The 22576-nt window shown below is 40.6% G+C and overlaps 13 protein-coding genes across 13 annotated transcripts; 6 read left to right on the forward strand and 7 right to left on the reverse strand.

The window, feature by feature from the left end:
* Window positions 1–177: 177 nt before the first annotated feature.
* PAS_chr1-4_0177 (Hypothetical protein) lies at window positions 178–2484 on the forward strand (the record flags this gene model as incomplete). The annotated part of the gene is made up of 1 exon (XM_002490247.1): window positions 178–2484. The coding sequence occupies one exon, from the start codon at window positions 178–180 to the stop codon at window positions 2482–2484; it is 2307 nt and encodes a 768-aa protein (XP_002490292.1).
* A 628-nt stretch (window positions 2485–3112) lies between these two features.
* PAS_chr1-4_0178 (Vacuolar protein that presumably functions within the endosomal-vacuolar trafficking pathway) lies at window positions 3113–3760 on the reverse strand (the record flags this gene model as incomplete). Its single annotated transcript, XM_002490248.1, has 1 exon — window positions 3113–3760. The coding sequence occupies one exon, from the start codon at window positions 3758–3760 to the stop codon at window positions 3113–3115; it is 648 nt and encodes a 215-aa protein (XP_002490293.1).
* Window positions 3761–3950: 190 nt separating this feature from the next.
* PAS_chr1-4_0179 (Meiosis-specific protein that initiates meiotic recombination) lies at window positions 3951–5180 on the forward strand (the record flags this gene model as incomplete). Its single annotated transcript, XM_002490249.1, has 2 exons — window positions 3951–4173; window positions 4300–5180. The coding sequence occupies 2 exons, from the start codon at window positions 3951–3953 to the stop codon at window positions 5178–5180; spliced, it is 1104 nt and encodes a 367-aa protein (XP_002490294.1).
* Window positions 5181–6479: 1299 nt separating this feature from the next.
* PAS_chr1-4_0181 (Nicotinic acid mononucleotide adenylyltransferase, involved in pathways of NAD biosynthesis) lies at window positions 6480–7724 on the forward strand (the record flags this gene model as incomplete). Its single annotated transcript, XM_002490250.1, has 1 exon — window positions 6480–7724. The coding sequence occupies one exon, from the start codon at window positions 6480–6482 to the stop codon at window positions 7722–7724; it is 1245 nt and encodes a 414-aa protein (XP_002490295.1).
* A 111-nt stretch (window positions 7725–7835) lies between these two features.
* On the reverse strand, window positions 7836–8489 carry PAS_chr1-4_0182 (Subunit (145 kDa) of TFIID and SAGA complexes; the record flags this gene model as incomplete). Its single annotated transcript, XM_002490251.1, has 1 exon — window positions 7836–8489. The coding sequence occupies one exon, from the start codon at window positions 8487–8489 to the stop codon at window positions 7836–7838; it is 654 nt and encodes a 217-aa protein (XP_002490296.1).
* Window positions 8490–9146: 657 nt separating this feature from the next.
* On the forward strand, window positions 9147–9878 carry PAS_chr1-4_0183 (TATA-binding protein, general transcription factor; the record flags this gene model as incomplete). The annotated part of the gene is made up of 1 exon (XM_002490252.1): window positions 9147–9878. The coding sequence occupies one exon, from the start codon at window positions 9147–9149 to the stop codon at window positions 9876–9878; it is 732 nt and encodes a 243-aa protein (XP_002490297.1).
* An 861-nt stretch (window positions 9879–10739) lies between these two features.
* PAS_chr1-4_0184 (uncharacterized protein) lies at window positions 10740–13331 on the reverse strand (the record flags this gene model as incomplete). The annotated part of the gene is made up of 1 exon (XM_002490253.1): window positions 10740–13331. One exon carries the CDS (start codon window positions 13329–13331, stop codon window positions 10740–10742), a length of 2592 nt encoding a protein of 863 aa, XP_002490298.1.
* Window positions 13332–13719: 388 nt separating this feature from the next.
* Window positions 13720–14288, reverse strand: PAS_chr1-4_0185 (Subunit of the ARP2/3 complex; the record flags this gene model as incomplete). The annotated part of the gene is made up of 2 exons (XM_002490254.1): window positions 13720–14226; window positions 14286–14288. The coding sequence occupies 2 exons, from the start codon at window positions 14286–14288 to the stop codon at window positions 13720–13722; spliced, it is 510 nt and encodes a 169-aa protein (XP_002490299.1).
* A 410-nt stretch (window positions 14289–14698) lies between these two features.
* Window positions 14699–16096, forward strand: PAS_chr1-4_0186 (U1 snRNP protein involved in splicing; the record flags this gene model as incomplete). The annotated part of the gene is made up of 1 exon (XM_002490255.1): window positions 14699–16096. One exon carries the CDS (start codon window positions 14699–14701, stop codon window positions 16094–16096), a length of 1398 nt encoding a protein of 465 aa, XP_002490300.1.
* A 12-nt stretch (window positions 16097–16108) lies between these two features.
* PAS_chr1-4_0187 (18kDa catalytic subunit of the Signal Peptidase Complex) lies at window positions 16109–16624 on the reverse strand (the record flags this gene model as incomplete). The annotated part of the gene is made up of 1 exon (XM_002490256.1): window positions 16109–16624. The coding sequence occupies one exon, from the start codon at window positions 16622–16624 to the stop codon at window positions 16109–16111; it is 516 nt and encodes a 171-aa protein (XP_002490301.1).
* A 192-nt stretch (window positions 16625–16816) lies between these two features.
* On the reverse strand, window positions 16817–18004 carry PAS_chr1-4_0188 (Nitric oxide oxidoreductase, flavohemoglobin involved in nitric oxide detoxification; the record flags this gene model as incomplete). The annotated part of the gene is made up of 1 exon (XM_002490257.1): window positions 16817–18004. One exon carries the CDS (start codon window positions 18002–18004, stop codon window positions 16817–16819), a length of 1188 nt encoding a protein of 395 aa, XP_002490302.1.
* Window positions 18005–18560: 556 nt separating this feature from the next.
* PAS_chr1-4_0189 (uncharacterized protein) lies at window positions 18561–19760 on the reverse strand (the record flags this gene model as incomplete). The annotated part of the gene is made up of 1 exon (XM_002490258.1): window positions 18561–19760. The coding sequence occupies one exon, from the start codon at window positions 19758–19760 to the stop codon at window positions 18561–18563; it is 1200 nt and encodes a 399-aa protein (XP_002490303.1).
* A 1043-nt stretch (window positions 19761–20803) lies between these two features.
* Window positions 20804–22525, forward strand: PAS_chr1-4_0190 (uncharacterized protein; the record flags this gene model as incomplete). Its single annotated transcript, XM_002490259.1, has 1 exon — window positions 20804–22525. One exon carries the CDS (start codon window positions 20804–20806, stop codon window positions 22523–22525), a length of 1722 nt encoding a protein of 573 aa, XP_002490304.1.
* Between the last annotated feature and the right edge of the window lie 51 nt (window positions 22526–22576).

Raw genomic sequence — 22576 nt, forward strand, 5'->3', positions numbered from 1 at the left:
ACAAAATAATGTCTAAAGATTCTCCTCAAGAGTCTACCTTAAATTTGGAAACTAGAACAAGACTGGGCACCAGAGATTTCCTCTTCAGATTGATAGTGATTGTAGTCTACCCGTTGAATATTTTAGGGTTCCATTTATCTACCTTGGGTTGCCGACTTTTTAGGATCTTCTATTGAGATGGTTCTAAGCTCTAGCTCTTCCACTTCTTCTGACACCTACAGGGCTTCGGAACATATTGTGCTTACCGATTACTTCAAAGATATAAATACTAGCTTAGATGCTACATCAATTGAAACGCTTGATCCATTCAAAGACAAACCTATAGAAGCATATCCCCCTCCAATATTGAAGGTGGGGAACAAAGATGGAGGTGCCGAGTCATTGCCTGAAACTTTAAAAAGAAGCAATGTGCTTGAGGGAAAGAGTTTGCGACGTCATGTTACTTTTGACGGCGTGAATCAAGTCGTTCAGATAGATGCTGAAAATGAACTCGAAAAAGAGAATGAAAGAAATGAGCTAGAATCAAACGAAATAAAAGAAATAAAAGGCGAGAATGAATTCAAGTCTAAAGACCAAATTGAAATCGAAAGGATCCTAGATGTTTCTATTAAGAACCAGTTGGCGTCCAACACATCTCAAGAATCGGGCTTCTCTAATGATTGCAAATCTCAGTCGGTATTAGACTCGTTTTCAGATCAGCTACAAAAAATTCTCTTTTACCTGGATCCTGAAGATGCTAACCATTCACAAGAAGTTCTTCAAGAGAAAGATACTGAACAATTTCTACATTTGCTTGAAACAAAGGCAATTAAAGCGTCTGAAAAAATTCGTCAACTTCTTCTGGACAATGATGGGACGAACGGCAAGATCCGACAGATCCTAGAAAAACTAGAGACCAAAGAAGAAGAAGTAAGTCAAAAAGAATCAATGATAAAATCAATGAAACTACGACATGAGAGAGAAATCTATGAAATACGTAGAAGCTTTGACGCCGCCAATAACGATTTCAAAGAGAAATTAGACAAACAGCATTCCCAGTCGTCTACAGAGAAGGAGTTAATCCGACGATATAGTTCATTTGTTGAGGGAGTGAGGAACTTGCATCCTTCCTTCAATACTGAAGGACAAGCGCTGGATGACTTGCTTACAGAGATTACGAATGTACTTACTACAACCACCCAGTCAGAGTCGTCTGCTCACAACGAGCTTACAATCAAAGATTCTAAGTTGGAGAAATTGAGTCTGACAAAGTGCGAGCTTGAAACTCAAATTGAGCTTCACAAGAAGGACATTTTAAGCTTAAGTTTGCAACTACAAGAAAGACAAGGCCAATTAGAGGACCTTCAGAGGGCAAATTTGTCTAATTCGCATGGAATGGAGCTCATAAACGAGAAGTTGAAGTTTACCCAAAACTTGCATCACGACTTAGAAATTGAGTACGGAAATCTACAAGAGGATAAGTTCAAGATTTCTGAACAGAATATTAAGCTTCTTAGCCAACAGGCGACTCTCAAAGAAGAAGTTGAAAGGCTTCGCTCCAGTAAAGCTCTGATTAGCAGCGAACTCCAATCTTACCAGGAAGAAATAATTCAGACTGAAGGGAGATATCAACAAAGAATTTCAGTTTTGGAGGCGGAAAACCATAGGTTAAAATCAGAAAAAAAAGAGTCAAGAAAGCTGAACGCTGAGCTTGAAGAAAAATACAAGAATCAACTGAAACAAAAAGATACCCTAATTGATGTTCAGAGAGATCAGGTTTCTGAGATGATGAAGAAAGTTGATCATTTCAAATCAAAACTCAATGAAAGAAAAAATATTCATGATAATGTCATCCTTGGAGAGGGCAACACTGTTAGAGATAAGTTTCGTAAAATTGCTATAAGAAATGGCACTTATGGGAAGTTTCTGAAATCTGCATACGACGATATCTGTGATAGATTATTTGCTCAGCTAACCAGAATGATTTCCTCAGAGGACATCGAGTCTATAACTCCAACATGGGAGAAATTGAAGAACTACTCACCCTTTGACAAGAATGACGAGATTGATGAATCTTTTGTGTTAGAACAACAGAAACGTGCTTCCGAAATTGAGCAATTTGTGGAATCATCCTTGTCTGGGTTGATTGACCGACTATTTGAATACCACAAAAAGACAACATACCAAAGAGGGAAAATAGAGAAGCTTTCAACGACTGTCTCAGAATTGACAATAAGAGGAATAAATCCAAGAACTATGTCAACCAATGGCCAAGGAAGGATCTCAGGGGCTCACGCACGGAATGGAAGTAGCGTAGCTACCAGCTCCATGTCGTCTACGCATCTAGAAAAGAAAACATCTCCGACAAAGCATAGAAGACGCAACAGTCGTCCACAAGACTCCTCTCATTACGAAACCCTCAGTAGCATTCCCAAAGGGAAAGATATAGATGCCGCATACAATAACCAGGCCAACCTAACTAAAAACATAGGAGCTTGCCTATAAATTACAAAATATAAGTATACTTAAACTCTATCCATATCCTCTGACTTGACCGAGGTTCTACTGGAACCGAAGTTTTCTGGAATATCAAAACCTCGACATGGGTCAGGGCAGTATGCCTGATCAGGGATGAAAATCCCTGCGTGTTGTAGTGGAGCCACTTGAGGATCCTGATTGACTAGTTCAATTTCTCTTGAATTAATATACAGGGGTCGGGGATCATTAGCGTCCTCGTTGCATGCTTCCTTCTGGGACTGTTTGCTGCGTAGTATCTCGAGAACTCTTAGTACCAGACAAGCTATTAAAGCAATACCAATGAATGCGGCCAAGGTTAGCAGTACTGTGATGGGTGACAAAACCATGAGCAGCTCTCTGTGAATATGAATGTTCGTAAAAAATTGGAAATTCAACTAAGTTTTTGAGTTGCTATTCCATGATCTGCAGCCATTAATCAAATTTGTTGAAAAGATACAAGCAGTAATCAGTGGAAAAGTAACAATAAATAGCAGAATATGAAACTGGGCATCTCATTTTAATACAGAAACAACAGTAGCAAACACCCAGCAAGTAGAAATAAAAATGTTCGTATAAGAATAAAACCACCGAAAACAAAGGACAATCAATGAACAATCTAATTCTTTCTGGCAGCAGGCGGAGGACTACTTGGTGGCTGGTACCCAGGAAGCTCATCGTCTATGTTTGAAGAGGAAGTACCCTCACCAGTAGTGTCATATATTCTATCTGCATCGCTTGGGGTATTCAGATTTGATGACACAGGAGGTGGATGAGATGGACGTGTATAGCCAAAATCATCATCACTTGGCGTTTGCGTCGGTCGATTTGGAGTCGATTCAAAGTCATCATAAGCCCCTGGTGTATGGTATGCTTGAGGGGGATACGTTTGGGTGCTCGTTGACCCTGTTGCTGCTGTTGCCATTGGTTTGGCAGGGACGTAGTGGGGATTGTAGTGAAACACTCCCTCAGCATCGTAATAGCCTGCGTCTTCCGCCCTGGCCTGCGATGAGTAGACGGGTACAGAATCATTAATACCGCCTGTATTGTACTGTTGTTGCGACTGGCCGTAAGAGGGTGGAGTCAACCACGCAGTTCCTCGGACAGGTTTCTGGCCTCTTCGCATTCTCCTCAAATTTGTTCGGCACATCAGCAAAAGAAAACCAATAATAAATACGATGAATAAAGCAAAGAAGGCCCATCTAGCATTGCTATTGGACCAACCATTAGAAACAATCCATCTTTTGTTTAAATATATGCTAGCCATAGTGTGCTAAAATTGGGTATGGTTGTGATCTGAAGGCAAGGGACCTACGTAGATTAAATAGCTATTGAGTAGTGCACCCGCGAAGAAAAAGGACATGTCAAAGGTCAGTTATCAACCACGTGATGTTTTGGCTAAGCCTTGCGAATTTTGCAGACATTGATTGCGCTATCCTTACCAAGAATCTTATCTAATGACGAAGACCCGATCTGTTTATATAGAATCAGACATCCGACCTCCTGATCCCTCCAAAGTATTGCAATGCATTCTTACCAGTGTTGAGATGGCTCTGCTAGACTGTTCATCTGTCCAATTGATTTTCTCTAGGCCATTGTTACAGGGAGTCACGTTTAGAAAGAGACCCTCACGACCAACGGTAATTCGCTTTCCTGGAAAGAAGGAGTGCTGGAAGTTTAGTATGTGATACCTTTTTGTGGGGTATTTTTCCCCCATTTTTCTTTCAGAATTTTCATTCTAAGACCCTTCTATCTCAGCCTGTTATGTTCGCCTTTTTCGCTTGATACTTGATAATTTGAATTCAGGTACTGTGACAACAAGGCGAGACTTGTATTACAAAGATGTTGCCTTGTTTCGTAACCAGGCTACCATCGACGCCTTAATCGAGCAACTATGTGACTCCCTGGGGGTTAAAGGCTCCGATCTAGGTGTATTCCCTTCACAGAAAGGGCTTATATTTGGGTCAATCTCGATCATCTATAAAAACTTGGTGGGAAAAGAATGCTGCTATCAGTTGAGTTCATCTGAAAAGTCTCAACTGACTCCCAATTGGTTTTCCAATGACGTTGAAATACTTAGCGTCCGTATTCCTCCAACAATCAGATGCGTAATAGTTTTGGAGAAGGATGCCGTGTTCAAAAGATTATGCGAATCTTCCTGGGCACAAGATCAGTATATCTTGGTTACAGGGAAAGGTTATCCAGATCACCTAACAAGGCAGTTCCTGGACTTAATGATGAAGCACACATCGTTGAAGGTATATGGGTTCTTTGATAGCGACATTTACGGGCTCTTGATTGCCAATACTTACAAGTATGGCACTTCTCAAGATTTGAACAAGATGTTACTAGAGAAGAACCGGTTACAATGGGCAGGCGTAGAAATTTTGGATTATACTCAGGGCCATCAGCCTGTTAGGCCAAAAGAAATCCAGCTCATGACAAGTTTGAACCATCGATTGGGGGATCGCATTAAATTACTCACCAAACATCGAGAGTATGTCGATACATGTAGAACCCACTCAAATACAGAGCAAGATTTTGATATACATTTCAGGTTTTTATACAAGTTGAGAAGAGAAATACAAATCAGCCACTATTTTCACTATAAATGTGAAATGAACGTTCTCCAGGATAATCTTCAATCAATTGAGAACTATATCCATCAAAAAATCGCTAGCTTATAATAAATTTGACCATTTCAAAATGCCATGGTACTCAATAATTGCAAAAATACAGACCTCTTCGGATATTCCTTTCAGGTTAGCATACAGTGCTTTAATTTCTTAAATGAGACTCAAAATCATATCCAAAACACAATCAACCCGCTACTATATGCAATCTCCGCTTCAAAAGACACCATCATTAGTATGTATCTTTGCTCTCGGAATGTTCCCTTGAAGAACTAACTAGCAATCCTCCTGTTTCATCATTCAGTTGGCACTGAATCATTATGTTTGAACTTAAAACACAACGCACTAGCTACGTCTTTAATTCCTCATGCCAGTTTGTAGTTTGTAAACATCCCTATCAATATCTGACTACCTTGCCCTCGTAAAAAAATTACCTCAGAAGCAAAGGGGCCTTGGAAGATGTTCGTTACTTATCTGGGATGAACGGTTGTTTCTTCATGCAAGGATTGCTCTTTATCTTGAGAAAGCCAACCAAGGAGTGAAAGACCCGAAAACAAATTCAGCTCATACAAAATATATGTGCATGTGCCTTCGTGACTCTCTAGGTTGCCATAAAACTACTTCTCACATATTAATTACATCTATGACGTCAAGGGAAAGAAAAGACGACCATCTCAATCGATTAACCTGACCACAATGGTTTACCATGTTCAATGATTACAGAGACTCTCGTCAGCTATGACAGCTAGTAGTGTGACGGCATTGGGTCGTGGTGGGTCTTGTGATCAAAACGAAAATCTGCCGGGTTTATCTGATTTAGGGGTGAGCGTTGCACAACCTGTCATACAAAAAGCCAAATATCACCAAATCGTAGCAACATCCCGAAAAATCTCGCAAAATGGAGCGGGACAACTCTCGACATCGTTCGACCCAGTGCCACCCCAGAAAAAGTTCCTACAAAGATCCTGAGAGATCTATTAGATGAAACTTGAACTTTAAATCCGTTTTATTGTCCTACGGATAGCCGGCACCCCCTCCCTCCTTCAAACCATCAACAGTTACACCCCTCTTTCTGTAACCCTCATTTCCAAGAACACTTCCTCGGAAATTTTCCGAGACTCGGCCTACCCCTGGTTTTTTGTCACATGATTACCATACCGGAACTACCCGCGAGGCTACACCCCCCCCTCCCCTCAAGATACACCCAGAAAGATTTTACCATTCTACAAACACCTTCAAAGGACTTGCTAAGACTGTCTATTATTCAAGGCTTTGCTGTGTGATATTTACTCCTCATAATTGGACAGGCTTAGAAGAAATCCATTTATAGTATTCACCGGCACAACCCCTTCAATGGACCCCACAAACGATCCCAATTTTGTCCCGCCTTCTGCGAACAAAAACTACGTACCACCAGCGGGCAACAAGGTACCCAAATCTAAACCTATCCAACCGTATGTTTTAGAGGACTACTGTGAACTAATAGATGCTCCACAACCACATCCGTCTAAATCGTTGCCGATTTCTCCCAGTTCAGGGTCTGCCGGATTAGATAACCATTGCGCAGGCTCTCAGAACAAAATTGTGCATCACAAGATCCCTAAACCAAGAACAGATCTCAACAGCTCCAGTGATGATGAAAGCGACCCAAAACAGGAAAATAGAGACAGCAAACCGAATGATGAAGATAAACTGCATTTGAACCAACATAATTCCAAACATGAGAAACAGCCCGTGGGGAATATCCCTCGCATTCATTCATTTCAAATTGCCGACTTGGAAGAGGTTCCTCACGGAGTGCAGCGCCAGTCCAAGAATCTTGAGACTTATAAGTTTCCAACTCATAGACTGGTTAGCACGCTGAAAGAGTCTGGTAAATATCCCTTGGTTATAGTGGCTTGTGGATCTTTCTCTCCCATCACCTACCTGCATTTAAGGATGTTTGAGATGGCAATTGATGCTATCAGAGAAAACACAAAGTTTGAAGTTGTTGGCGGTTACTACTCACCTGTTAGTGATAACTACAAGAAACAAGGTTTGGCATCAGCTGCGCATCGTGTGAGGATGTGTGAATTAGCATGCGAAAGAACTAGCTCCTGGTTAATGGTAGATGCCTGGGAATCGCTTCAACCCCAGTATACACGAACAGCGCTTGTATTAGACCATTTCAACGAAGAAATCAATATTAAAAGAGGAGGTGTAATCACTTCCTCTGGAGTGAGGAAACCATGCAAGATTATGCTCCTGGCGGGTGGTGATCTTATTGAATCAATGGGTGAACCAAATGTATGGGCTGATCAAGACTTGCATCATATCCTTGGAGGTTACGGATGTCTGATTGTCGAACGAACAGGGTCCGATGTTCGAAGTTTCCTCCTTTCTCACGACATTATGTATGAACACCGCAAGAACATTCTGGTTATTACCCAACTCATTTACAACGATATTAGCTCTACGAAAGTCCGGCTATTCATACGCCGTGGAATGAGCGTTCAATATCTGTTGCCGAATAGTGTGATTCGGTATATCCAAGAACACAAGCTTTACGTCAATGACACTGAACCGGTCAAGCAAGTTATGGGCGACAAAGCCGATTAATTATTTTTTGGAGCTAGCTCCCTTTAATAAATGAATTACTTACTGGCTTCTTTTCCTTTTTTTTCACTACTTAATAATGTATTAATAATGTACATATTATTGCAATTCTTACTATCTGTAGAAGTTAGGTCGCTTGACGTTGATTCCATATTCCCCTAGTGCCGACCGTAGATCATCCATTGTTAGCACTACCTTGTTGTTAGTGCCCGTACTTGTTCCTCCTCCTCCTCCTCCTCCCCCTCCACTACCACCTACTGTCGGCGCTGGCTGTGAAGCTCCCGTTTGAGGTTGTTGTTGCTGCTGCTGCTGCGGTTGTTGCTGTTGCTGTTGTTGCTGTCCGGCCACCAATTGCCTGGCGCGGGCTTGAGGATTGGCACTAGTATACACACTACTGGAAGAACGTATTCTTGAATATTCGTACGCATCTTGGGCAATATCACTGATAAACTTTTGGGTAGCCAAAGCCAAAATTCTTTTGATTTTGATATCTGAAGTTTCAAATCCATTCTTGGCAAGATAATAGTCTGTAACTGCATCGGGAATAATTGGCGTGAATTCTTCGTCCTCCATCATCTCTAGTATTTCTTCCAAAGTCTTGTCCTTTCTTGTGTATTCTGGTAGGGAAGGCATAGAAATGTGAGGAGCCTCTTTCTCGTCATTCGGTTCGGGCTCTTCCTCAATAGTCATGGATCCTTCCACCCCCCCTTCAACATCCTGCATCAGGGAATCTTCATCCAAGTCCTCAAACAACTTTTCAGTGGACATGTTTCTGCTTCTAGAAGAATGTGATGTGATGAGTGCCAAACTAGTATCGTAGATGGAAGAGTCGCGAAAAGTTATGGTTAGGAGCACCAGTATATCTAATCTTGCAAGTGAGAAGAAGTCAAGCAGAAGAGGGATAGTGTTCGATAGCCACTTGGGCCCATTAACCAGCTAAAGGGCCCTAGAGATTTACTTTGTATAGATGATATTTTTCTATGCTTCGGGGACTGTGTAGACCACCTATTGTTCAAGTGCAGTATTAAGTGAGCACCTTGTGAAAAATTTCCTTATGGGGTATAATCAGTAATTGAAGTGCGCGCCTTGACTTATCGCATAGCTTTCCACTGTTAGTCAGTTAACCACAGGAAAAAGTGATGGAAAGCTACCGTAAAAACTTCCGCTCGTCAAATTGGGTTTCTCTAACATCAACTAACGTTATAGGAAGCTGAATTTCCCACTCAATTCTATTAGACTCACCTATTATGAAGATGCAGTCAAGACGTAGCAATGATTACCCGGATATAAATAAGAAAACTATATAAGCAGCGCGATTTCCCTTCTCATCTACATTTGAGTTTTCTTAGGGGTAACTAATTGCATAAGCCTGAGAATCATTAAATTGCATTCTCTTTCTCTTCCTTCTCCCTTCAAAGTCACACAATGGATTCCCTCAAATTGCCTACAACTGCCGCTCAGGCAAAGGCTTTTACATCCAGCGGATCCCTTTCCTTTCCCATGAATAATGACGACATGATTAAGGCAGATCCTTCTCAGACTGAACAGCACATTATCAAACAAGACATAGAACCAGAAATAAAAGATGTTGTTGTCAGCGACGACGCTAACAGCTCAGGTATCGTTCCCACGTTACAGAATATCGTGGCTACTGTTAATCTCGATTGTCGTTTAGATTTGAAAACTATCGCTTTACACGCAAGAAACGCTGAATACAATCCCAAGCGTTTTGCTGCTGTTATCATGAGAATAAGAGAGCCTAAGACGACGGCCCTGATTTTCGCATCAGGAAAAATGGTTGTCACTGGTGCTAAGTCCGAGGATGATTCTAAGCTAGCATCTAGAAAATACGCGCGTATCATACAAAAACTGGGGTTTAACGCTAAGTTTACTGATTTTAAAATTCAAAACATTGTGGGTTCTTGTGATGTTAAGTTTCCTATCAGATTGGAAGGTTTGGCCTTTTCACATGGACATTTCAGTTCTTATGAGCCTGAATTGTTTCCTGGTCTAATTTATAGAATGGTGAAACCTAAGATTGTGCTGCTGATCTTTGTGAGCGGCAAGATTGTATTGACAGGTGCCAAGAAGAGAGAAGAGATCTACCAAGCTTTTGAAGCCATATATCCTGTGTTGAGCGAGTTTCGAAAGAGTTGAAAGAATAGAACTTCAAAATTCAAAGCTCATGGCCACACAGATTTTAGAGCTGACTGTATTTTATTAGCATTGTATATTTATTGGAGGGATGTTTTCGGTGTATTATAGTAAAGTTTAATCGGAATCAGAGCAAAGTAACACACGATCATTCACTTTATTTCAGTTATACGAATATATGCTTCCTTATGCCTCCTTACATTACCTTCTTTAAGCATATCTTAAAGGAAAGATTTCAAGTTAGGTATTCTTTGTCCCTTTGAAATGTTTCGCCGATCGTTGGTAAGATTTCACTCTATGGTCTCACCAGCAGCACCTTCAACGGTTGGAACTATCAAGCACAAAATAAAGCAAAACTTTAGGCAGTCTTGGTACACTGGACTTTTACTGGTCACGCTCAGTTCGATAGTGCTCAACGTAATGGAAGATCACAAAAGTGTAGACAAAATTGCTAAGCATTATCAACTGAAAATCCAGAGACTAACTACTTTAAAAGAAGAGCTAAAAGGTATCGAAACAGATAAATTGGACCATATACATGACAGTTTGGTAGCATTGAATAAGGCTGGTAAGAACCTGGGGTTGAAAGAATCGCTCTTCGATGGCATCGACTATGAGCAAAGAGGCAAGAAACAGGATCAAGTTGAGTATGAAGACATCTCTACTACTTTGAAGAATGTTTTTGAAGAAGCATCAAGCTCGGATGCAAACGCTACTGATCTTGCACTTAAAAGCTTGGCTACCAAAGGCAGGCCAGCTGACTCAGAAAAACAGCTACCTGCTCAGTCCGTGCAAACCCAGAACCCAATCACGCAAGAAGTACGAACAAAAAAGCTTAACAAGTTCTTATAATCTATAATTAAATTATGACTCTACTGAATTGGCTCCTCCATGGGGAGAAGCTTCTGATGGTTCACTTTTCACGCTACGAAGAGGTGAGTTGTGGCCAACAGCGACACTTGGACCTTCATTGGATGAACCGTTCGAAATGGCAGGTGATAATTTCTGATTGTTTCTCGGTGATGGTGGTGTAAACTGCTCAGAATTCCAGGGATCTCTCATTACCATGTTTTGTTGCGGTATTTGGCCGTAGCCTTGGAATGCATATGGAGGAATAGGTGTATATGGAATTCCGAATGATTGATTATTCATATTACTTGCATCGTTGCCTTCACCGTTACTATTGCTACCTGAATTGCCTCCGAAGTTGTTGTCTGGTGTTTGTGTTTCCGAAAGAGGTGTGCGATTATTGGAAGTCGTACTTTGCGGAGTTTTGTAGTGGTTCAGTAACTCTGGGATATTGTTCATTATATTGTCGATTATTTCCATGGCCATCGCATAGCTGCGAGATGCCTTTGATCCTATCAGCAGAGTCCATCTATATTCATATAGTTGATCTTTGCACCAATTTGCATCTTCGGTTGTAGGTGCCGTGACAAATAACATAGATGCAAATGAACCGATGAGTGCAAAATTTGATGTTGCAGAGGAATGCCAGAATGAATGTATATGTTCAGGTTGCAACTGCTTGACAAAATCAATGGCAGCTGAGAGTCTAGTTTTGGCAGCATTTCTGCAAACAGTGACCAATTCATGGGATATTCCGGAGTCTAGACATGATATTATTCTTCGGTGGAGACTTATTTCTGCAGCGAAGTATGATAATTGCAAATAACCATTAGAATTGAGCTTTCTTTGTTGCAAGGACGACATCTGTAGGTCTTGCGGAAGTGCATGATACCAATCCCGTAACCTCAATTGTAAAGGCTTGGCTAGGGTCAAAACTTGCTCAATCGAGGTGATTGTCTGTAGAGAGTGAAAACTGAAAAAAGCGTCTAGAATGTCGCTCAAAATTTCTGTTAATTTAATCATCTGCTTGAATATCTGTTTTCCTATCTCAGTGTCCGTTGAGCCTTCCATAGAAAGGGCCTCGTCAGAGTTCTTATCAGGAAAATCATCATCCATCACGTTACTTATAATCCAATTCGTGCCCAGAGCAATATGAGTGGGTCGACTCTCCAATAAGGCTAGCCATTTCTCTTGAACAAAAACTGCCCATGCTAGTCGACGACGAAGTCCTCTTTCCCACTTAGGGAGTTTCCAATTAAAACAGTCTAAACCAAGGCCGAGCTCTTCTGATAAAGCTACCACCTGCGAGCATAAGACCCAATTTTTTGAACTGGTGGGATCACATTGTAATAAGAGCAGGCCTGCCTGAACTGTGGACAACTTGGGTCTTTCTGTGACCAAATCAAATGACCTCGTAGCCAGCGACATCAGTCCTTTGACATTAGGCTTTGGATGCAATGAGAGATTTGGATCATAGTCCCACCAATTGATGGCCAGAATGTAAACGGCTCCTAGCAGCGGGGCGCTAAATTCTCTATGGGTTCGACTATACTTTTCCAAGAAGACCTTCTTATGCAAAATGGGGAACGAAGGATGAACTATTCTAAAGTAAAGATCAATCAATGTCTGTCCATGAGGAGCCACAAATTTTTCGATATTGTCAACTTCGAGTTGGGCTCTCTGATAAAGATCATGCGAAAAGTCATCTTTCAAGAGAAACTGGACATTGTTAGCCACTCTTCGAATGCTAGTAATAGAATTAACTTGTAACTGATCATTGTTGTCAAACCGCATTTTGCTCAGGAGAAGTGGATCATAAACCGAAGTCGGGCCCATGTAAAAACTGGATCTTGGATACTGAAGACTCAAAGTCTTCTTCAGCAGAGAATGTCCTTGAATCGTAGAGTAGTCGATCACTGGTTGAATATCCCTTATAGGTATGTTGGGTGGGAGTTCTTGGCGACTCCTTTTCGAAGCTTGATCGGATGGGATGTCTTGTGGGCGCTTAGGGTTGTCTGTATATGTGCATTTTAAGCCCTTAGCTTCACATTGCTGACAATTCAAATTATTTGCAGCTCTTGCACATTTTGTCTTTCTCCTTCTACAAACGTCACAAGGCCTAAATTTCGGTTTCTGCACTTTGGGCCTTCTTGAGTTCTTATTGTTGACGGGGGTTGCATTTGGTCGAGGCTTTTGCTGTAGGAGGACATTTTGAGGATACTGAACCAAACCAGGAGGCGGTACCATACCTTGTTGGATGGCAAAAGACATTTTGGGAGGTATTGCATATGGAACTGGATAAACGGGGACAGAACTGGAAGGATTAGGTGGAGGAATCTTTTTATCTGGATCGCTATGCATCATTGATTGGAGATGCTGCTGAAGAAAAGTCTCCGCTGTAGAGTCATCTACAGAGTGAGTATCCCGGTCATTTTGATCACTATGAGGTCTAGAAGATGGTTCTCTTGGTAGCTTGTCTTTGCTTGGTTTGTCATTCTCATACAGAGAGCTGTAGTCATCGTCCACAGCAGCAGCAGTCCATGGAGAATAACTGACCGTAGCTGAGCCATTTTCTTTTAATGACTTGTCTGTTCTTTCTTGTGCCATTTTCTCTATGAATAGGCTAGGAAAATTCCCTATAACAACCAACGAGACAAGTTAACTTGATAAATGCGTCGATTTCACTACTGGAGGTTGGTATCCTTTGAATTAAATGAAAGTATAAAAAATTGGTCGTGTGCATGTTAATCTTTATTGACTACCAGAGAATTATATAATATTGTCAGCATGAGTGGAGGGACATGACAGGAGATAAGGAAAAATGGGGGATAAGCGTCAGTAGCAAGGTCGGACTTTTGCGGTGTTTGTTTTATCAACTAATTTGATTTCCTTTTGTTCCTTTCCCTAGACTCTCGCAGGCTCTACAAGTTGGATGCTTCCCTCGCATCGATTATAATCGCAACCATCCACTGCATCCGTCAATTCTATCTATCATTCAGTCAAACACTGATAAGTAAGCCTCTGCAACGAAACGAGCACGAGAATTCAAAAAAAGCTTCATTTCACTTATCTCTTTGTCAACATCTTCCATGAATTCGATGATGAAATCAACCAGCTTGTGCTTCATCATAATCTCATTATGGTAGTTGGTCAATAGGAAACTAATATCGTATCCTTTAATAGGAGCTCTTCTAAGAATCAAAAAGTTCTCGGCTCTTTTGGTCAAAAATCGGGTAAATTTATCTACTAGAATATGTTCAATCTCATCAGACTGTTTAATCTTGATGGATATCCTAACGGAATTGATACTTGGTTCAATCAGAACGTGTTCATTTTCGTTTCTGGAAATAACTAGCGGATTCAGCAGGATTTCCTTAGTCTTTTTGTTTTCTACTTCGGGATAATTGTGTCTTTCTACTATTTGAGAACTGAAGTTCTCAACGCAGAGAGCAGCGTTCAGAGAAAAGCGCACTGCTGTTAAATATGGACGCAACGTTTGAGACTGAAATGGGACTGTTAGTAATTGTTTCCTATTCTGACCTGTAAATGAATCCGACTTACCATTTTAGGGGCTATGGATGGACACCGATACGTTCGGGTTGGTTACGATGTGTTGGTGTTGATGGAAATAGTAATTTCGAGGCGAGGTCCCTTTGAGAAAAGATGGATAGAAGGGGGACGCTTTGCGCAAGCATCCGTTCCAGAGGAGCGAAATTACTAGTAGCGACACTGAAAAATCTGAGAAGATCATCCTTTTGGTAGCACCCAGAGACGAAGGATCTTTAATGAAATGGTTTGAGCTAAAAAAATATCATCTATACGCAGTTTTTATGTAAATAGAGCTCCTTGACCTTCTTTGTATCTTTTCATGATACAAGTATTTTAATCCTATTTGTCTTTCTATTAAGTAGTTCACCACCCAAAGGTATCCCATATCACTCATCTATATTTCACTCTGGCCCTCAGACTACACAATGAAATGGCAGTCTGCTACGGATCAAGATGGAAATACTTATTACTACAATCCTGAAACTGGAGAAACGTCGTGGGAGAACCCTGAAGCCACTGCTGAAAATATCGACGAGGACCCAAAAGGAGAAACTGACGAGGATTCTGAGTGGAAAGAGTATACCACTGATGACGGCAAGAGCTACTATTACAATGAGAAAACCGGCCAGAGTGTATGGGAGGATCCCAGGAAGCAAGCATTAGCATCAGAGGTCAAGGGCGACGGCGAAGAAGGAGAGATAAAATTCAAAGACATAAATCTATCTGATTACGTAGTGCAATCTGCATTAATCGGAGATGAAACACAAACAAGATCACCAGAACAAAGAGAAACTGACTTTATAGCCATGCTTAATGAAAGGAATATTGATCCAAAGTTACCATTTACCAAAGCTATTTCATTAATCATTCAAGATTCCAGATATTGGAACGTGGAGGATTCCCTGAAGAGAAATGACCTATACCAGTCATATCAAGTATCCAAACAGCAGGAAGTCTTTAAAGAGCAACAGGATGCAGAGCAGTCATTTAAAAACACATTTCTCAAAGTCTTATCTAATTACCCAGAGATAAAATATTATACAAGGTGGAAAACCTGTTCCAGATTAATCATTGACGAGCCTATATACTCTCTTGGATCCGAGAAATTGAAAAGAAGATTGTTTGAAGAGTACACTAGCAGTCTCAGAGAGGAACACGAAAGACAAACTAATGAACTTAAATCTAACGAACTGCAAGATCTGAAGACATATTTAAAATCAAGCTTAACTATTGAATCAAAATGGAAAGATATATCAGGTCAATTGATGGAAAAGTTCCCTCATCTTTCATCTATGGAGCAGTTGGGCTGCTATGAACAAGAAATGGACCTCCATGTAAAGCAATTAGACCAAGCTATCAAACTCAATCAAAAGCTTAACTACAGGAAAGACAGGCAAGCAAGAGATTCGTTTAAAAAGGCAATTTCTTTGAAACTAAAAGAGATTCAGAATGCAAATTTAACATATTATGAGTACATCCAGCAAATCAAAGACTTACCAGAGTTTAAAGAAATTTTGGGTCGAAATGGATCCTCCCCTATTGATGTATTTTGGGACTTGCTGGATAGTGAAAATTATGGACTGCAACAAATATTGATTCAGTTATTAATAAAGCCGGAAATGGAAAATATATCTGATCTTGAATCATTCAAAAGAAAGATTGCTGACCTCGATTATCAAGTCTCTGATAAGAACTCAAATATTCTCTTTGGAATGTTCCAAGTGGAGAAGGAAAAAGAGTTGCAATCTAAAAAACGGAAAATTACCCCTGAAGTTTCACGACCCAAAAAGAAAATCAATACTTTTGGCTATGGATCTTTTTAATAATCGTCATATTCATTCTCGAGTCAATAACGTGCTCAACGCCATTAATCCTAATAGTCCCAATTTAGCATACTTATTCTCTGTAATCAAAATTGTTACGTATCCCACTTTGGGAAGATAAGCTTTGACAGTGCCCAAAACATCTTCATCTCTATCCAAGTAATTCGATTTGTGTGCATATAAGGACAGGTCATCAGTAGGGTTGTTGTCTCCCTTGGTGAGAAGTAATTGTCTGACTTTACGATCTTTATTCGTAACTTTGTGTTCTCTGAGGACTCTATGGACAATTGGAATTGGCTTTCCTTTAACCTCGTAAACCACTACATCCCCAATATCAACATATTTGTCTCTATTCCACAAGAAGAGAATATCACCTCGTTGAAAAGCGGGCTCCATAGATCCAGACAGAACGACAACTATAGGAGAGTTACTGTTGGTAACCAGACCCAGCCCCTTCCAAAACATAAAAGCGGTACTCAGAACCATGGCTAGGTTGAGCAATTGAACTAGTTGTTGTCTGATGTTCATCGTGGTGAAATTATAGTTGGATGATCCACGTAAAATGATGGTTTAATGATACTCGTAGCCGCGAAATATTTTTGTAAGATGTTGGATGTAAAGGTACGAAGTAACTAACTAGCTACCAAGAGAAGGGATCCAGTGACTTACACTGCATATCGTAAGCATTAATTCACTATATAATAAATATCGTTTTCTCGTTCAAGCAACCACAGTTGGTCCAAAGAACTCGGAATGAATATTTTGGACTCCCAGTTTGTTGAGCTCAGAGCTAACAAACTGCATGTATGGAACAGGTCCAACCAGATAAACTTCATTCTCCGGCGACACCGTTTGGATGTCTGATCTCTGTAATTGAGCAGAATTGATTTGGTCTACACCTTCAGTAACTTGTTCTTCAGAGACGAATTCCTTCACTGTCAGTTGCAAATTGAATTTACTCTTTAGTTCTTTCAACCAACCTCTAAAGGCAGTACTCTTTGAGGTTCTATTGGAGTAAAATAATGTAACTCTCTGACCCCTTTCAAGGGCAGTTTCCATGATTGATACTACTGGAGTGATACCAATACCTCCGATAAAAAAAACAGCATCCTTTTGAGATTCTTCGTATAACAATTGTCCAGCGGGTGGTGCTACAGTGATTATGTCTCCCACCTTCAGTTGATTGTGAACAAATGTCGAAATTTTACCATTTTCCAACAACCTGACAGAGATTCTGTAGGTATTGTTGTTTGGCCTGGAAGAAAGAGAGTACTCCCTAGATTTCTCAAACTTTTCCCCAGGTAATTTCCATCTGATGCAGACGTATTGCCCATCCAAAGGTTTTGCTATCTCTCCTTCTACTGGAGTGAAATAAACAGACTTCACATCGTCACATTCATTTTCGATTTTGGTCACTTTAAACTCTTTGAAATCATGCCACTTCTGCTTCTGGAACTCTGCCCATTCAGCGTTTATCAGGATTTGAGCAAGATTTCCGTAAGCGGTTGCCCATGCCTTGAGAAACGCAGGTGTAGCAAGCTCAGGTCCCAAGAGTTCAGCCATTGTCTTCAACAACGATCCACCGACAATTGGGTAGTGCTCAGCTTTAATCTGCAGTCCAACATGCTTTACAACGATCTGGTGAACGAAAGCAGTTAGCGGGCTCAAATCGTCAATGTTTTCTGCATACTTGAGGAGAGCAAACGCTAAAATCCTGGGCTGTTTCAACAGTTTTTGATTTGTCTCATTAAAGTATGGCTTGACTTCATCATAATTAGAAATCATGTACTGATAAAACTTAGCAGTCAAAGTTTCTCCAGCGTCCTTCAAAATAGGAACTGAGTTCCTAATGAAAGTCTTCTGGTCCTCAGTGAGGTCTTGAATCTGATAGATTTCTGGAGCGGTCATGATTTGATAACTTATGCTATTAAATAGCAGGAACTCATGGCTCTTTTTATATAGAATTGAAGCTAGGACATCTTTAGTACTTTGTGGCCGGTTGAAATATGATCCTATGTTAAGATTGACTTTGGGGATATGAGCCTGATCAAACGGAAACAGTTTGTGCATCCGATTGCATCAAAGATGACAATCATAGAGCCTCTAATTGGATCGTAGTTGCTGACAATTTCATCAAAAGATTACTTGCCATTTGAAAATCAGCCCATTAGCATTATTCGGTAACAAATGGCTTATAAATATTGTGTCAGCAAAAGGGGGTACTTTCTATTGGCCAGGGAAAATCCGGAAACNAATTTTTTGCACAGAAATACATTGAATTGTACGGGCATGCTAGGACATGTGGATACATTGTTTATGAGTCGTTTTATTATGCCGGTCAGTCCGAGAAAGGGGCGGGGCCCCAGCTGTGCATGAGTTTGGCTAGATTGGTTGTAATTGAGATTCTTCAACCCTCGTTGGGATTATATAATCCTTCTTAGACACTTTAGAACCGTTTTCTTACCTAAGCGTTACACTTGTTGACGACATGAAAGTACTCATTATGGGCAGCAAATGGGAAGTTTCCTCTGATTATATTGTCTATGTCAGAGATCAAAGGCATGTACTTGTATTTCCCCTTGAAGACTAGGCTGGAAGGGGGATGCGGGAGGTCGTACTTGTCAATAAAATACTCAGCACCCGCATGCCAGAAGAATTCTGAAGGTGGAACCTTTGGCACTAAATCCCCAACGTGAACAACCCTGATGTAATCTCCTTGGGTGATATCACCTCCAGAATCCAATTTTTTGATAGCGGCGCTGTTTTTGAAAAGGTTGTCAATGTAAACGGCAGTATTTTCATTTCCAACTTTTGGCCCAGCATAACTCAATACCAGGGGATTCATTCCCATCATTTTCAAGTCTGCCCCAATCAAGGTTGCAATGGCCCCACCAAGTGAATGCCCAGTTACGATAAACTTATAATCAGGGTATTCTTCATGCAAGGTAGATGAAGCTTCACACATTCTTTTCTCCAGAAGATCGGAAGTTCCTTTAAAACCTTTGTGCACCTTGCAATTTTTGCACTTAAACTTTACACCTGACTTAGTGGCAGCATACGGTTTCCAAGGAATTGGTACGAATGCAAAATCAGCAATCCAATCTTCCAGCGAAGAAGAGCCTCTGATTACAACAATGATCCATTGGCGTCCATGATCTACTGCAATATATCCAGCACCAGGCGTGCCCGCAACAGGCTCGGAAATAAAGGCAATTTCAATATCTTTGTTTTCTTTCTTTTGACAAAAGGAAGTGAAACACTTATCCCCCAATTTTAGTTCACTCATGGGAACTAAGCTTTTGCAATAGGAGGCTTGACAAAAAAGTGCCATTTCATTTAATAGTCTGTAGTTATGGGTGCTTATATGATCAATTCCGGTGACATTGGCATCTGCCTCCAATGGTTTAGCTTCGGCTACACTAGAGATATACAAAATCGACAGTAAACAAGTGAGTCTCCTAAGATTGAGCTTCATAGTGCGATTTTCAGTTAAGTTTTCTGAAATATGGGAGGGGAGTTTAGACATATTATAGTCTGCATTGTTTAAGCAGACAGCAGAATAGAAATTAGGTCGTAAGCGGCATTGACTTGTCTTGATTAGGGCCCGTCTACAATGACTCCACAATAAGTTACTCCCAATCTTATAGGAAGAGAAGTTGTTCATGAATCGATAACTGAGGGCTGTAGGACGAGTCGTTTAGCGTCTTTTCATTTATGGGTAGGGCCTATACCTTGACTCAGTCACTGAAGCAAGTGAAACTATATGGCACGCATCCTAAACGCCCTAAAGCTCAAGATATATTTCTACATGAGCATTGCCATATCTAAGAGATCCGATAACTTCGAACTTTCCTCCAACTGTATCAAGTTCAAAATTAATCAATTAATTTATGGATTGTCCTTTTACAACGAAGTTTTAAGAAGCCTTTCAGGTAACAGAAGGAAATTAAGTAGTAAGTTGCACTGTTTATCAGGACATTAATCTCACATGCTAGGCAGTACGCATGAGTGAAAAATGTTGGTTCATTTAAATCACACAAATGCTCCTCCACTACACTACTGGCTCAGGCTCTCAGCAGCGTAACTACAGTCGAGCAGCTGGTAAATGTTGCGTTCCGCTAGATATTATCATAACTGGCGTCCCTTGGCCACGTATTGTGTGTCCCCATAAGTTTCAGCAGAATGCCCTTAAGCTTAATTGTCAGTGACCAACAGTTAAGGGATGGTTGATTTGTTTTACCGTTGTCCAAACTCAGACTTTGCCACTTTCTTTCGACCACTGAGCTTCGATTGTAGTGACAACTCAATCAGTGGGAATCATTTTCTGCCGAGATGCAAGACCTCTTAGACTGAATTCTAATAAGTACTTTACGAATTGTAGCGGGGTTTTTACTGCAAAACCGATTCTTTGAAACTCGTTGAAAAAGAGTAAGACGTCCTAGTTACCCAAGCCCAATTCTCCACAAAAAAATTTCGGCTGCTCACACTTAGTCTGGTTCCTATGCCTATCGTAACTGTTACCTTCTTCGGTTATATGTACAGGAAAATTACTTAAGCCACTCTTTATCAAATGTTTAATCAGCAAGGGTGCGAAATCCCTATCATCCTGATAGGGCAACTTGCTCCAGATCAAACCACAGTTTATTACATATAAGACCAGAGATTGTTTATCTTCTGTAATTGGAATAGAACTCTTACGTTTCAGAAATGGTGGTGACGGGTAAATCAGACCCTGTTGAGGAGTCTTATCTGATCAAAGATGGTGAAAGTACCTATAGCAACTATGAGTGTACATCCCAGGAGTCAGATGCCCGTGAGATTGACCCTGTGATTGACTCTTTAGACTTCCCCCTCAGGTTGAACGAAAGTGCGGAACAAGGAGACACAGAACATGCTGATGATATGCGCAGCTTGAAGCAAGATTGGCTGCTGCACGAGGCTACAGTTTGGTATAAAAGACCGACTGTGGCGATGGCATGTCTGACAATATTCTTAACGTCCTTCTCCGTGGGCTTATCTACTCCTTCACAGATTGGACTATCCATAGAAATAATATGTCGAGAGGTTAACAAACATGAAGCAATGCCATGCAACGTCCCTGCAGTTCAGACTATGCTATCTGAATTGCAGAGCTCGACTCAAATTATTGGAGGATTGTTCATGGTTTTGGTGTCGGCTAGAATCGGTAAATTATCCGATATTTACGGAAGAAAACCTATTTTTGCCTTTATCGTTTTGTTTGCATTGATTTCAAAGTCTCTATTGTTAATTTTTCTTAATCCACAAATCATTGGTTCATATCACAAAGTATGGCTGATCATTATAATGTCTTTGGAGAATTTAGGAGGTGGTATGATATCATTGCTTGGAATCGTCCACAGTTATGTGGCTGATATTGTCCCTGTTCATAAAAGAATGTACAGCATTGGTTTGGTTGCTGTTGGTTTGTACGTGGGTATGTCGCTGGGACCCCTTTTGAACTCTGTCCTGTTTTCCTACTTCCACTCCAATATTCTCTCGTTGCAAGTAGCCTCTATTCTGTTATTTGTTGAGCTGTTACTCATATTGTTTTTCATTCCAGAATCCAGATCTTCAAGAGCCAGGAACAAGAGTAGAACAGCTTCCGAATCATCCAGACAGATGTTTTTGGAATTGAACAGGTTAAACCAAGAGAGTCAAGCTCAACCACTATACAAGAAACTATTATTGCATTTAACTTCTTTCTTTCTTCCTCTCAAAGTTTTATGGTTACCCAAAACACGGTATATTGATCATTCGGACCATGATAGAATTAAGTCAACCTACATTCCAAGGACAAATGTTATCATTATGGTCTTCATGGACACTCTCATGTTGTCTATCCTTCTTGGATTTGGTCAAGTTTCTGTGATCTATGCGACTTACGTTTTCAACTGGGATTCTTCTGTGATGGGTTACTTCATCTCTGTCTCCATGATCAGTAAGACGTTAACCATACTCGTACTTTCTGGCATGATTTTGAAGCTACTAGAGAAATTCTTTAGCTTGGATAAGAAAGGTGTCGACAATATTGATCTGACGCTAATGCGTAGCAGTTTTGTTTTTGAATTGCTGGCGATGATTCTGATTATCAATGCTTCAAATTCTGCACAGTTTTTTATCGCCACCTTACCAGCGGGCCTTGCTTCTCTAGCCTCTCCTGCTATGCACACAGCATTACTCAAGTATGGTAACCCTAACGAGGTTGGCGAATTATTTGGAGGAATTACGTTTTTCCGGAACCTCTTTATTTTGATCGTGCCACCACTGTTGCTGTATGTTTATTCCCAAACTGTTGCTTATAATCCAGCAATTGCTTTGTACATCTGTTTGTTCATTATTGGGATGGTTGTGACATCTTCACTTTTCTTAAGGAAGCTGGATTTGAGATCATGTACTGTTATTACGTAACCACGCGATAAATTATATATTACAATAAATTTCATATAGTCAGATTTTTCT

Source organism: Komagataella phaffii, chromosome 1 (assembly GCF_000027005.1).
Source record: "Komagataella phaffii GS115 chromosome 1, complete sequence".
NCBI classification, from domain to species: Eukaryota; Fungi; Ascomycota; class Pichiomycetes; order Pichiales; family Pichiaceae; genus Komagataella; species Komagataella phaffii.